This window comes from Balaenoptera borealis, assembly GCF_965194805.1.
Source record: "Balaenoptera borealis genome assembly, chromosome: 4".
In the NCBI taxonomy this organism is placed as follows: Eukaryota; Metazoa; Chordata; class Mammalia; order Artiodactyla; family Balaenopteridae; genus Balaenoptera; species Balaenoptera borealis.
The window spans coordinates 86846673-86858254 of record NC_138861.1 but is presented as its reverse complement, the minus strand read 5'-3'; the positions used below and the strand labels follow the sequence as shown (position 1 = coordinate 86858254).

The window sequence follows — 11582 nt, the reverse complement described above, 5'->3', positions numbered from 1 at the left end:
AACCAGCTCTGAAACTGAAGCAGGAAAGAATCTTTTTGCAAGGATGTTACTGGTAGCTCACAGAATCAAAGGGAAGACTGGAGAATCAGGCTCAGGACCAAGGCAGTTTGGTGGTGGTAGGGGGATATTGGGGTGTCTAAAAGCAGGAATGACTCAGCAACTGGAATGAAGAAGCTCAGATCTTTTTTTCCACCCTCGTGTCGCTATAAATCAAAGTCCTAAGAAAGTGGGTCAAATTGGTCTAGCTCAGGTCATATGTCACCCCTTGGCCGATGGGAAAGAAACCATGATTTGCAGTCTTGCCAAGACATCATTCAATGGACGAGAGATAATTCCTAAGAGGAAAGTCATATAAGACCACGAAAGAAAGGTAATGACGACCATGCAGCTCTTCACTACAAATGTTGTGCCTGCCTTTGTAATATCACACACTGACATCACTTTTCTATGTGGAAATAGTTGGGTTATTTTCACAGTCCATCTGAAAATAGACGTGTCTTTGGAGGGAGATAATGGCCCCAGGACAGCGCTGTTGACACCCATCATGAAATGCTGGGCAATGACATATGCTTGGCAAACAGCCTTAGCATGCCCCCAAGAGATTGTTCTGGGGGGAAAATAAACAAGCCTGCGTTTTGTCTTCAATCAGTTTCTCTCTGCACATCTCCTTGGAATTGAGGAGGAACATTCCCAGAGCCACACAATAGTCATTTCCTCTTCTTCCATGTTTACAGAGCCCTGTTTTCATTCTGATGGTCAATTCCTCTCCCCTCTTTAAAAACCAAGCAAATCTGAGTTCTTCTACACTAGTCATCATGGTCCCAACCCCCTGTCCTGTCATTGGTGGGTTTAAGGGTGGGTCTGTGATCCAATCCTAGATGCTCTGACATGAGGAGAAATCTTTCCAGGAGGGGTCTTCTTATAAAGTTTCTTTACTCTTAAAAAGGATACTGTGGTGTAAGAATGTGCTGATGGCTGGTGCTGTGGCACCACCATTTAATACAATCTCTTCTTGAAACCATAAGAGGGGAAGCCTGAAGGCAAAAGCCAACAAGTTGAAGATGGCAGAGAGGAAAAGGAGGAAAGAACCTGCGTGCTCGATGATGTGAGTTCTTGAATTCACCAACTTGGGACGCACCCTATTCAGAATTTCTATTAGGTAAGACAATAAATCTTATAATTTATGTCATTTTGATTTGGGCCTCCTATTACTTGTAGATGAAAGTACCTCAATTATAACCCTCAACATGATATTCTTTCAATAAGCAATACATTTATCTCCATATTTCTCTCTGGAAACAGCCTTAACTCTCAGGTGAAAAAATAACTCATCCAAAGAATTTTGTATTATTTTTTGCCAAAATGTCCTGTTTTGCTCCATGCCCTTGCATGCACACTTCATCTTGCCCCTCAAATTATAGAAGCTTCTAGACTACCCTATCTTTACTAAAGTACATGATTCCCAGTTCATAGAGGATTTTTAAATGCATCTTTTGTTGTCATATCTCTCAGTTAATCAATAACATCCTTATTTGGATTTTAAAAATGTAAGAACTTCCTTCCACTCATTATCCTAAGATTGCCACCCATCAGAATAGCACCAATAGTTGGAGATGGTTAAGAAAGATGCAGACAGAAAAGAGAAATAAAATAAAAAATAGACAGAGAAGGAAGTAAACAAAATCAGATCATGAGAATCAACTGTCAGAAAATTGACTCCAAGTCTTTATTCTACCATGTTTTACATGAAGGGAAAGAAATATAGTTGGGAGAGAGACAGACAGAGCTATCTTCTGACAGAGGGAGAAAGGAAGATGCAATTTATACGATATTTATCCTTTGTAAAATTTGGTTTTATTAAATTTCGTGTAGGTACAAAAGTGTATTTTAAAATATATGTAAGCTACATAGAATCATGACACAATGACTCCCATATACCCACCGCCAAGTTTATAACAGAACATGACAGTTGTGTTAGAAGTCCCTGGCATGTAGCTGCCCATCCCCATCCCCTTCCCCATCGCCTTAGAGGTAACCACTGTGCTGAATTTACAGCCAACACCTGTCAAACTCCATTGATGAGCGTTGCGAGGGAGGAGCGGGTAGGGAGGAGTGAGTACCTGTCCCTGGGGACTCAGAAGCTGGAGAAGCTGTGGTTCCCAGTCTCCTCACAATCTGGAGGGGAAACAGACATCAGTACAATGGTTGTGGTGTGAGGCAGGATGGAGAAGTACTTTGCAAGAGGACTAAATGCTGGGAAAGCACAGAAAAGAGACATTATTCCAGCTCCTGTCAGCAGGGGCCGCTCCATGGGCAAGGTAGCCTTTCTGCCTTTGAAGGGTGGAGAGGATTTCTACAGATGGAAGGAGAGCGCAGATGTCACAGTCAGAAAGGAGGCAGAAGGAGCAAGGTGGTCTGAAGAATAACTGCTCCATCCAGGATGACTAAGGATGCAGGGGGCAGGGGGAAAGTAGAAGTTACAACCAGGATGAAAGTAAAGTTTGAAGGGAATCCTCTGGGAAATGAAAATTCTTCTAGAAACCCAAGCTAGCTGCTATAAATTCAGGTGATGCTGTTTTCCCCACATAGAGATCCGGAGGGGTGCCCTCCGTGCCTCTTCTCTCCGCCTTCTCCTGCCCCACCCTCATTCCCACACCTGCATCACATCATTGCCAAGTGCCTCCAATTCTCCCCTCACATCCTCTCTCTCTGTCTCTCCCTCTTTCTACCACTCCAATTCCACCGTGTCGGCTCAGCGACTGAGCAACCCCGGCAACCTCCCCGCCTGGTGCCAGGTGCCCTCCCCCCAGTGCACACCTGAACCCCTCTGCATGGAGTGCTGGGCTCCCGGCTACCGAGCGGGACACAGAGGTCAAGGAGGTGAGTGTGGCTCACAGCTGGGAAGGGGAGCCCGCGGTGAGAGCCACAGACACACGACGACAAGGCTGTAAGTCATAGGGAGGGGGCGCGAGGTGGGTCAGTGTCAGACGTGGAACCAGTTGAAAACCGGAATGGGCTAAAAGTCAGGCTCAGTTGTGTAGACTGGAAGCCAGGCATCACACCAGGCACCCAGGAACACAGTGTCGTTTTTATTGGAGCCAGGTGGGCAGGGAGGCGAGCAGAACTGCGGGGCTGAGGGAGACATGCAGGACCAGCAATGCCGAGGCAGTTCCATCAGAGGCCTCCTCCGAAGGCAGGTTCACCCAGCCTCCTTGCACTCCCAGAAGAGAGGCCGCTGGTGCTCTTGGAGGGAGCCCTTCTCTCAGGCACCCCCTCCAAGCATCCTGCACCCTTTGTCCCGTCTCCAGCCCACAGTGCGAGTCCTGGGAGCAGCGCCGGCTTTACACACCTTGACTGGAGCCAAATATTAGTCCAGAGATGGCAGGCAAACTGGTGAGCTTCCCTTGGCCTCAGCTTCCTCAGGGGTAATGACACCTGTCTTGAGAGCAGTTGTGAGGAGGAAATGAGTATACACGGAATGTGCCTGATGCATAGGGAGGCTCAAGAAATAGTTCTCCATCCAACAAATATTTATTAAGCGCCTACTGTGAGCTGAGCATTCTACCAGCTGCCAGGGATAGGACGGTGAGCAGAACCAGTCTAGAGAAGGAGACAGACATTGATTAACAACCACAAAAATAATTGTAAATGACCGATATGAAAAGGGCTATGAGGGCTGCGAACATGTACACTTGGGAGATTTGACTTCTACTGAGAGAACAGGAAAAGCCATCTTCCAGACCCTGCTCAAAAGTGGCCTTCCCAAGAAGCCCACCAGATTACCCCCACTGGCAATGGTTCTTTTGGCCTGTGAACTCTCAGCATGAAGCATGGAGCCTGCTAATGACATTTATCTTACCATTGCATCTAGTATTATAACTAACGGCATTCATATCCTGTCTCCTCCTCCACATCGTAAGCTTGCTGTGGGCGGAGAGCCCATAACACTACATCCCTCAGTGCTTCACAGTTTCTGTTAAAGTCTAGTATTTTAATAAATAAGTGAAATTAGCTTCTAAAAGCTGCCACAATGTAACAGAACTTGAAGCTTAATTCATGCCTTTTGTAAACCAAGTTCCCATTGATTTCCAAGTCATTTGTCAGATCATAATAGGTGATATACAAGGGAACAATAATTTGACTTCTCAGAAACTGTATAAGGTCCATACCTCAGAGAATGTGACATCCCTCAATTCCTGCTGAAGTATCCCAGACCTGAGCCTGACTCACCTATTAATCAGGGATATACAAATAAGAAAAAGTATGGCTAGTAGAATTCCATTTGCCAAATCCTCAATCCCTAAATTTTACAATTAGAATTTCAGTTTGTGATCTAACAAAAAAAAAAAACTGGAGTACCAAAAAAACCTCTGTGTGCTGAAACATTCATTCCTGTTAGGTTGCTTAATGTTAAATCTGACCCTGCAGTTAAACTCTGAAAATCTACTCAGATAAGCAATTTTAACCATATAATGACGTCAGGAGATTAAGTTCCACCTTAACTCTCAGAAGGTGTTTTCTTTTCTTTTTTTAAATTGAAGTATAGTTGGTTTACAATGTTGTGTTAATTTCTGCTGTACCGCAAAGTGATTCAGTAATACATATACATTCTTTTTGATATTCTTTTCCATTATGGTTTATCTCAGGATATTGAATATAGTTCCCTGTGCTATCCAGTAGGACCTTGTTGTTTATCCATTCTATATGTAATAGTTTGCATCTACTAACCCCAAACTCTCAGTCCATCCCTCTCCCACTCCCCCTTGGCAACCACAAGTCTATTCTCTATGTCTGTGAGTCTGTTTCTATTTCGTAGATAGATTCATTTGTGTCATATTTTGGATTCCACATATAAGTGATATCATATGGTATTTGTCTCTCTGACTTACTTTGCTTAATATGATAATCTCTAGGTCCATCCATGTTGCTGCACATGGCATTATTTCATTCTTTCTTAAGGCTGAGTAGTATTCCATTGTATATATACAGCACGTCTTCTTTACTCATTCATCTGCTGATGGACATTTATCTTGTTTCCATGTCTTGGCTATTGTGAATAGTGCTACTAAGAACATAGTGGTACATGTATCTTTTTTTTTCTTTTTCTTTTTTTAATTGGAGTATAGTTGCCTTACAATGTTGTGTTGGTTTCTGCTGTACAACAAAGTGAATTAGCTATATGTATACATATATGCCCTTCCTCTTGAGCCTCCCTCCCACCCCCCTGTCCCACCCCTCTGGGTTATCACAGGCGTGCATGTATCTTTTTGAACTATAGTTTTGCCCGGATATATGCCCAGGAGTGGGATCTCTGGGTCATATGGTAGTTCTATCTTTAGTTTTTTGAGGACCCTCCATAATGTTTTCCATAGTGACTGCACCAACATACTTTCCCACCAACAGTGTAGGAGGGTTCCCTTTTCTCTACACCCTCCCCAGCATTTATTATTTGTAGAATTTTTAGTGATGGCCATTCTGATCAGTGTGAGGTGATATCTCATTGTACTTTTGATTTCCAGTTCTCTAATACAGTAAGTCCCCTACATACGAACAAGTTCCCTTCCAAGAGCGCATTCATAAGTCCAATTTGTTCATAAGTCCAACAAAGTTAGCCTAAGTACCCAACTAACACAATCGGCTATATACCACTGCTTTTACGCTTACTTCTGGACATCCTGGGCTTGAAATAATGATACTGTACTACTGTACTCTCTACAGTACTGTACAATAAAGTACACAAAAGCACAACCACTTGTAGAGGATGCACACACGTGACAAGGTATGCCAGACACATGAACTTACATGATTGGACATGCAAACACATGTTTGCATCTCTGAAAGTTCACAACTTGAAGGTTCATATGTAGGGGACTTACTGTAATTAGCAGTGTTGAGCATCTTTTCATGTGCCTGTTGGCCATCTGTATGTCTTCTTTGGAGAAATGTCTATTTAGGTCTTCTGCTCATTTTTCGATTGGGTTGTTTGTTTTTTTGTTGTTGAGTTGTATGAGCTGTTTGTATATTTTGGAAATTAGGCCTTGTTCGTCTCATCATTTGCAAATATTTTCTCCCATTCCATAGGTTGCTTTTTCATTTTGTTTATGGCTTCTTTTGCTGTACAAAAGCTTGTAAGTTTCCCTAGATCCCCATAATAATTAGATTATTTTTGTTTTTATTTCTATTGCCTTGGGAGACTGACCTAAGAAAACATTGGTACAATTTATGTCAGAGAATGTTTTGCCTATGTTCTCTTCTAGGAATTTTATGATGTCATGTCTTATGTTTAAGTCGTTAAGCCATTTTGTGTTTATTTTTGTGCATAGTGTGAGAGTGTATTCTAACTTCATTGATTTACATGCAGCTTTCCAACTTTCCCAGCACCACTTGCTGAAGAGACTGTCTTTTTCCCATTGTGTATTCTTGCCTCCTTTGTCGAAGATTATTGACCATAGGTGTGTGGGTTTACTTCAGAGCTCTCTATTCTGTCCCATTGATCCATATGTCTGTTTTTGTGCCAATACCACACTGTTTTGATTACTTTAGCTTTGTAGTATTGTCTGAAGTATGAGAGGGTTATGCCTCCTGCTTTGGTTTTTTTTTTGTTTTTTTGTTTTTCCTCAAGATTGCTTTGGCAATTTGGGGTCTTTTATTGTTCCATATCAATTTTAGGATTATTTGTTCTAGTTCTGTGAAAACTGTCATGGGTATTTGATAGGGATCACATTAAATCTGTAGATTGCTTTGGGTAGTAAGGCCATTTTAACAATATTAATTCTTTGGAAGGTATTTTTCTATTTTTCAATGTTAAGAACTGTCCTCTTTTTTATATATGATTTTACTGTAATTAATAACTATAATTATTCTTGACATCAATGATAGCTATGAAAAGATGAAAGCCAAAAGAAACAGAGGGAACATGTTGTTATTAGATTTAAACATTCAAGTATTTCACTTAAATTCATTTTATTTTGGTATTTTGAATTTTTTTTAAACATCCCAGTGCCAAAAGGAGGCAAGATTTACAGACGCAAACAAATGTATAAACAAACAACCCAGGTCCTCTTAAGCAATTTGCCAAATAGAAACAATCCATCTATATAAGAAAACACATCAAATCAGGATCTGCAATGCGGGCCAGTGAGAGAAAGGATTTGCATCCTCAACCCTGTTTTTGGTTCCTCAAAATCAAAATCTTGGGGCTAGTGTAAGCTGTATAATGATGGATAAACAAAGAGAGTAAGTGTTCTCTTGCTTTTTCCATGGGTTTCATTAGCTTGTTTTCCATGACTCATAATGCCTTCCTGAAAAAAACTCTTGTCCCTTTGATCTCCTGGGTCAAATGAGTACTGTTGAGTTAGTTTCCATCAACCAGTCAGCACTCCTACTGGTTCCTATTGTGCATCCACAGCCAGACCAACAATTACCAGTTAACTCATTCCCAGAATAGAATTATGAGTACTCTTCAGAAGGGTTCAGTCCAAATTGCCCAGAGGAACTCATAAGGATAGTCTGAAGATTTAAAAAAAGGCAAATATTATTCACACAAAAATGTTGTTGACCTGAAAATTATTAGTGGAAAAAAATTTTAAACCATTTATTAAAACTATGTCTTATAAGAACACGAAAAACTCCCTAAAGTCACTGATTAAGGGCTCTTTCCAATCCTTTGTTATGCCATGGACACTCCTTTATATCCCCAAGTAGACAGTGTGATTAGTGGTAATAAACTTCTCAGCCTAGGTCCCAGGAAACCTAGGGTCTCCTCCAGCCTCTGCCACTATATTTTTTTGGCTTATTTTCCACTTATATAAAATAAAAGTGAAAGTGTTCATGCAAGTTTCTTTTGGTTACAGGAGTCCATGATTCTAGTAGAGAGACACAGAAGTTGAGATTTATCCATTCACTCAATACTTATGTCCACTAAATATTTATTGGACATCTATTAAATGCTAGGCAACATGTCCTCTGAATGAGGGGTCTCCCCATAATGCTCCCCAAGTCCCTTGTGGGTGCCTCCATCATGGTACTTGGCACTCAGTTGGAATTAGGGATTCCCTAATCTGATTCCTCCACTGATAGACTGCATGTTATTTTGCCAATGAGTAGCAGAATTCTTGGCACACAGTAGGTGCTCCAAAAGCATTTGGTAAAAGGACAGAGGAGAGCTCTTCACGAGCAAGCTTGAGCATCCTAGAATGAGGACCAGAATGAGAAATATCAAGCATAATAGCCAGTAACATTTCATTAAAACAATTATATGATGACATTATATTCTCCCTAGGAATTTCTGAGCCAACAGCAGACCCTGATTTCACTAAAGACCCAAGCACGAAGACCTGCCTCTCTCTAGTCCTGAAGACAAAGTGTTCCTTGGCACTTAGTTTCCAGTTTGATGTATTGGGCCACCTATGCTGGAACCCTTTGGTTGTCTCTCCAGATCTGCCTTCCCCTTTTGTCCACTTTGCTTGGTGCTCTGGGAGGCCAATCTATATGAACTCTCTCAATCTAGCACCAGTGTCCTCTGGCTCTGGTTGGGTTTGGCCAGTGGGGAGTACTAGACATTGGGAAAAAAGGAGAACACCCTTTTGGGTGTTGGGATATTCATTCTCTCTCCTCAGGGCAACCACAGGCTGTTGTGTCCATGACCAAAAGCCACAGCTCCTATCAGGCAACCCTCCCCACATATTCCTTCTGTGTATGTATGTGTGTGCTTCTGTCTCTGTCTCTCTGAGTTCCTTGTCCCTTTAGTCTTAGGGACAGTAGCAGTGCCCCCAGTTACTAGTCCTAGGATGCTACACTGTCCTTTTTTGGTTTTCCCACATCCTGGTTTAATAGGCCCTTTATGAAACTCTCCCCAAATTATTCAATATGAGGATACCATCAGTTTCCTGCCGGGACCCAAATATTATAAACAGTAAATGATCTAGTCTATCACCACCAAGCACAATAAAAGAATACTAAGAAATGCTAGTTTCCCTTCTTGTCCCTGTTATAATTTTTATACCCCCTACAGTGGTTATCAGTAGTGCCTTTAACAAAATAGCTATTTAATAAATATTTGTTGAACGAACGAAAAAGATTTCTAAGACATTTCTGATCACAGTTTTGTATACAAATACATGGAAATCAATGTGCATTAATCTAGGTTATCAAATATTAAATTTAGAGAAGTTTTATTTCAGTAGTTGGAAGTCAGTGAGTAGTTCTGCTTTACAAATTTACATTCTCTCTTTTCTCATGTTCCAAGTGAAACAGTGATTAGCCTGCTGGACTTATGACTCAACCCCAGGAAACAGTACCAAGAGATGAGTAGACATCTCAGGGCACATGTTGTTCAACAGACTAAGAGATTAGTTTACTGGTCCTTCCTAGACCTTGGAGGAAACAGTGATTATATTTCATGCCATCTAATTCATATGAACTGATTTCACAAGTTCATCACTTTCTATCTCCTACACCTGGATAGAAATGCAGTTTGGGGTAAACTATACCTCCTTGGATCTATTCACGTTTATAATGAATAGTCAAATCGTCAATAAAGCTGAAGCATCACTCACCGTGTATATTGATCTTGCTGATGCGCCATGGAAGTAACTTCTAGTTCTGGTATTGGAGGAAGCGCATCCTTGACCTGAGCCATAGGCAGCCTCTGCGTGGTCTCTGCTGTTTAAGAAGGAGAGCTGTTCTAGTCTGTATTTAGTCAAGAGCAATGCTAAAGTAGACACAGTATATTCCAATGTAGTAAGAGAACCATGCGTTCCACCTAGACAGTACTCTGGCAGTTTCCACGACTTACTAAATTTCCTGCCTGCACCTCTGACACTTTGTTTTTCTTTTCTCATTAGTCATCAGTATTATACACATCAGTGTATACATGTCAATCCCAATCGCCCAATTCATCACACCACCATCCCCACCCCCCAGCAGCTTTCCCCCTTGGTGTACATACATGTGTTCTCTACATCTGTGTCTCAACTTCTGCCCTGCAAACTGGTTCATCTGTACCATTTTTCTAGGTTCCACATGCATGCATTAATATACGATATTTGTTTTTCTCTTTCTGACTTACTTCACTCTGTATGACAGTCTCTAGATCCATCCACGTCTCAACAAATGACCCAATTTTGTTCCTTTTTTTGGCTGAGTAATATTCCATTGTATATATGTACCACTTCTTCTTTATCGATTCATCTGTTAATGGGCATCTAGGTTGCCTCCATGACCTGGCTATTGTAAATAGTGCTGCAATGAACATTCGGGTGCATGTGTCTTTTTGAATTATGGTTTTCTCTGGGTATATGCCCAGTAGTGGGATTGCTGGGTCATATGGTAATTCTATTTTTAGTTTTTTAAGGAACCTCCATACTGTTCTCCATAGTGGCTGTATCAATTTACATTCCCACCAACAGCACAAGAGGTTTCCCTTTTCTCCACACCCTCTCCAGCATTTGTTGTTTGTAGACTCTCTGACGGTGCCCATTCTAACTGGTGTGAGGTGATACCTCATTGTAGTTTTGATTTGCATTTCTCTAATAATTAGTGATGTTGAGCAGCTTTTCATGTGCTTCTTGGCCATCTGTATGTCTTCTTTGGAGAAATGTCTATTTAGGTCTTCTGCCCATTTTTGGATTGGGTTGGTTTGTTTCTTTAATATTGAGCTGCATGGGCTGTTTATATATTTTGGAGATTAATCCTTTGTCCGTTGATTCATTTGCAAATATTTTCTCCCATTCTGAGGGTTGTCTTTTCGTCTTGTTTATGGTTTCCTTTGCTGTGCAAAAGCTTTGAAGTTTCATTAGGTCCCATTTGTTTATTTTTGTTTTTATTTCCATTACTCTAGGAGGTGGATCAAAAAAGATCTTGCTGTGATTTATGTCAAAGAATGTTCTGCCTATGTTTTCCTCTAAGAGTTTTATAGTGTCTGGTCTTACATTTAGGTCTTGAATCCATTTTGAGTTTATTTTTGTGTATGGTGTTAGGGAGTGTTCTAATTTCATTCTTTTACATGTAGCTGTCCAGTTTACCCAGCACCACTTATTGAAGAGACTGTCTTTTCTCCATTGTATATCCTTGCCTCCTTTGTCATAGATTAGTTGACCATATGTGCCTGGGTTTATCTCTGGGCTTTCTGTCTTGTTCCATTGATCTATGTTTCTGTTTTTGTGTCAGTACCATACTGTCTTGATTACTGTAGCTTTGTAGTGTAGTCTGAAGTCAGGGAATCTGATACCTCCAGCTCCATTTTTTTCCCTCAAGATTGCTTTGGCTTTTCAGGGTCGTTTGTGTCTCCATACAAATTTTAAGATTTTTTGTTCTAGTTCCATAAAAAATGCCATTGGTAATTTGATAGGGATTGCATTGAATCTGTAGATTGCTTTGGATAGTATAGTCATTTTCACAATATTGATTCTTCCAATCCAAGAACATGGTATATCTCTCCAACTGTTGGTATCACCTTTAATTTCTTTTCTTTTCTTTTTTTTTTTTAAATTAATTAATTAATTAATTTATTTTGCCTGCACCTCTGACACTTTGTGTTGTTTTTCTCATTAGTCATCAATATTATACACATCAGTGTATAC

At 40.8% G+C, this 11582-nt stretch overlaps 1 protein-coding gene across 1 annotated transcript in view; it reads right to left on the bottom strand.

The window, feature by feature from the left end:
* Positions 1 to 1324: 1324 nt before the first annotated feature.
* Positions 1325 to 11582, bottom strand: part of TMEM156 (transmembrane protein 156) — a 62724-nt gene continuing 52466 nt past the window's right edge. Inside the window, exon 6 of the mRNA XM_082390818.1 lies at positions 1325 to 9663. Coding sequence (XP_082246944.1) covers positions 9554 to 9663 — 110 coding nt within the window. The 3' untranslated portion in view covers positions 1325 to 9553. The remainder of the gene's footprint in view (positions 9664 to 11582) is intronic.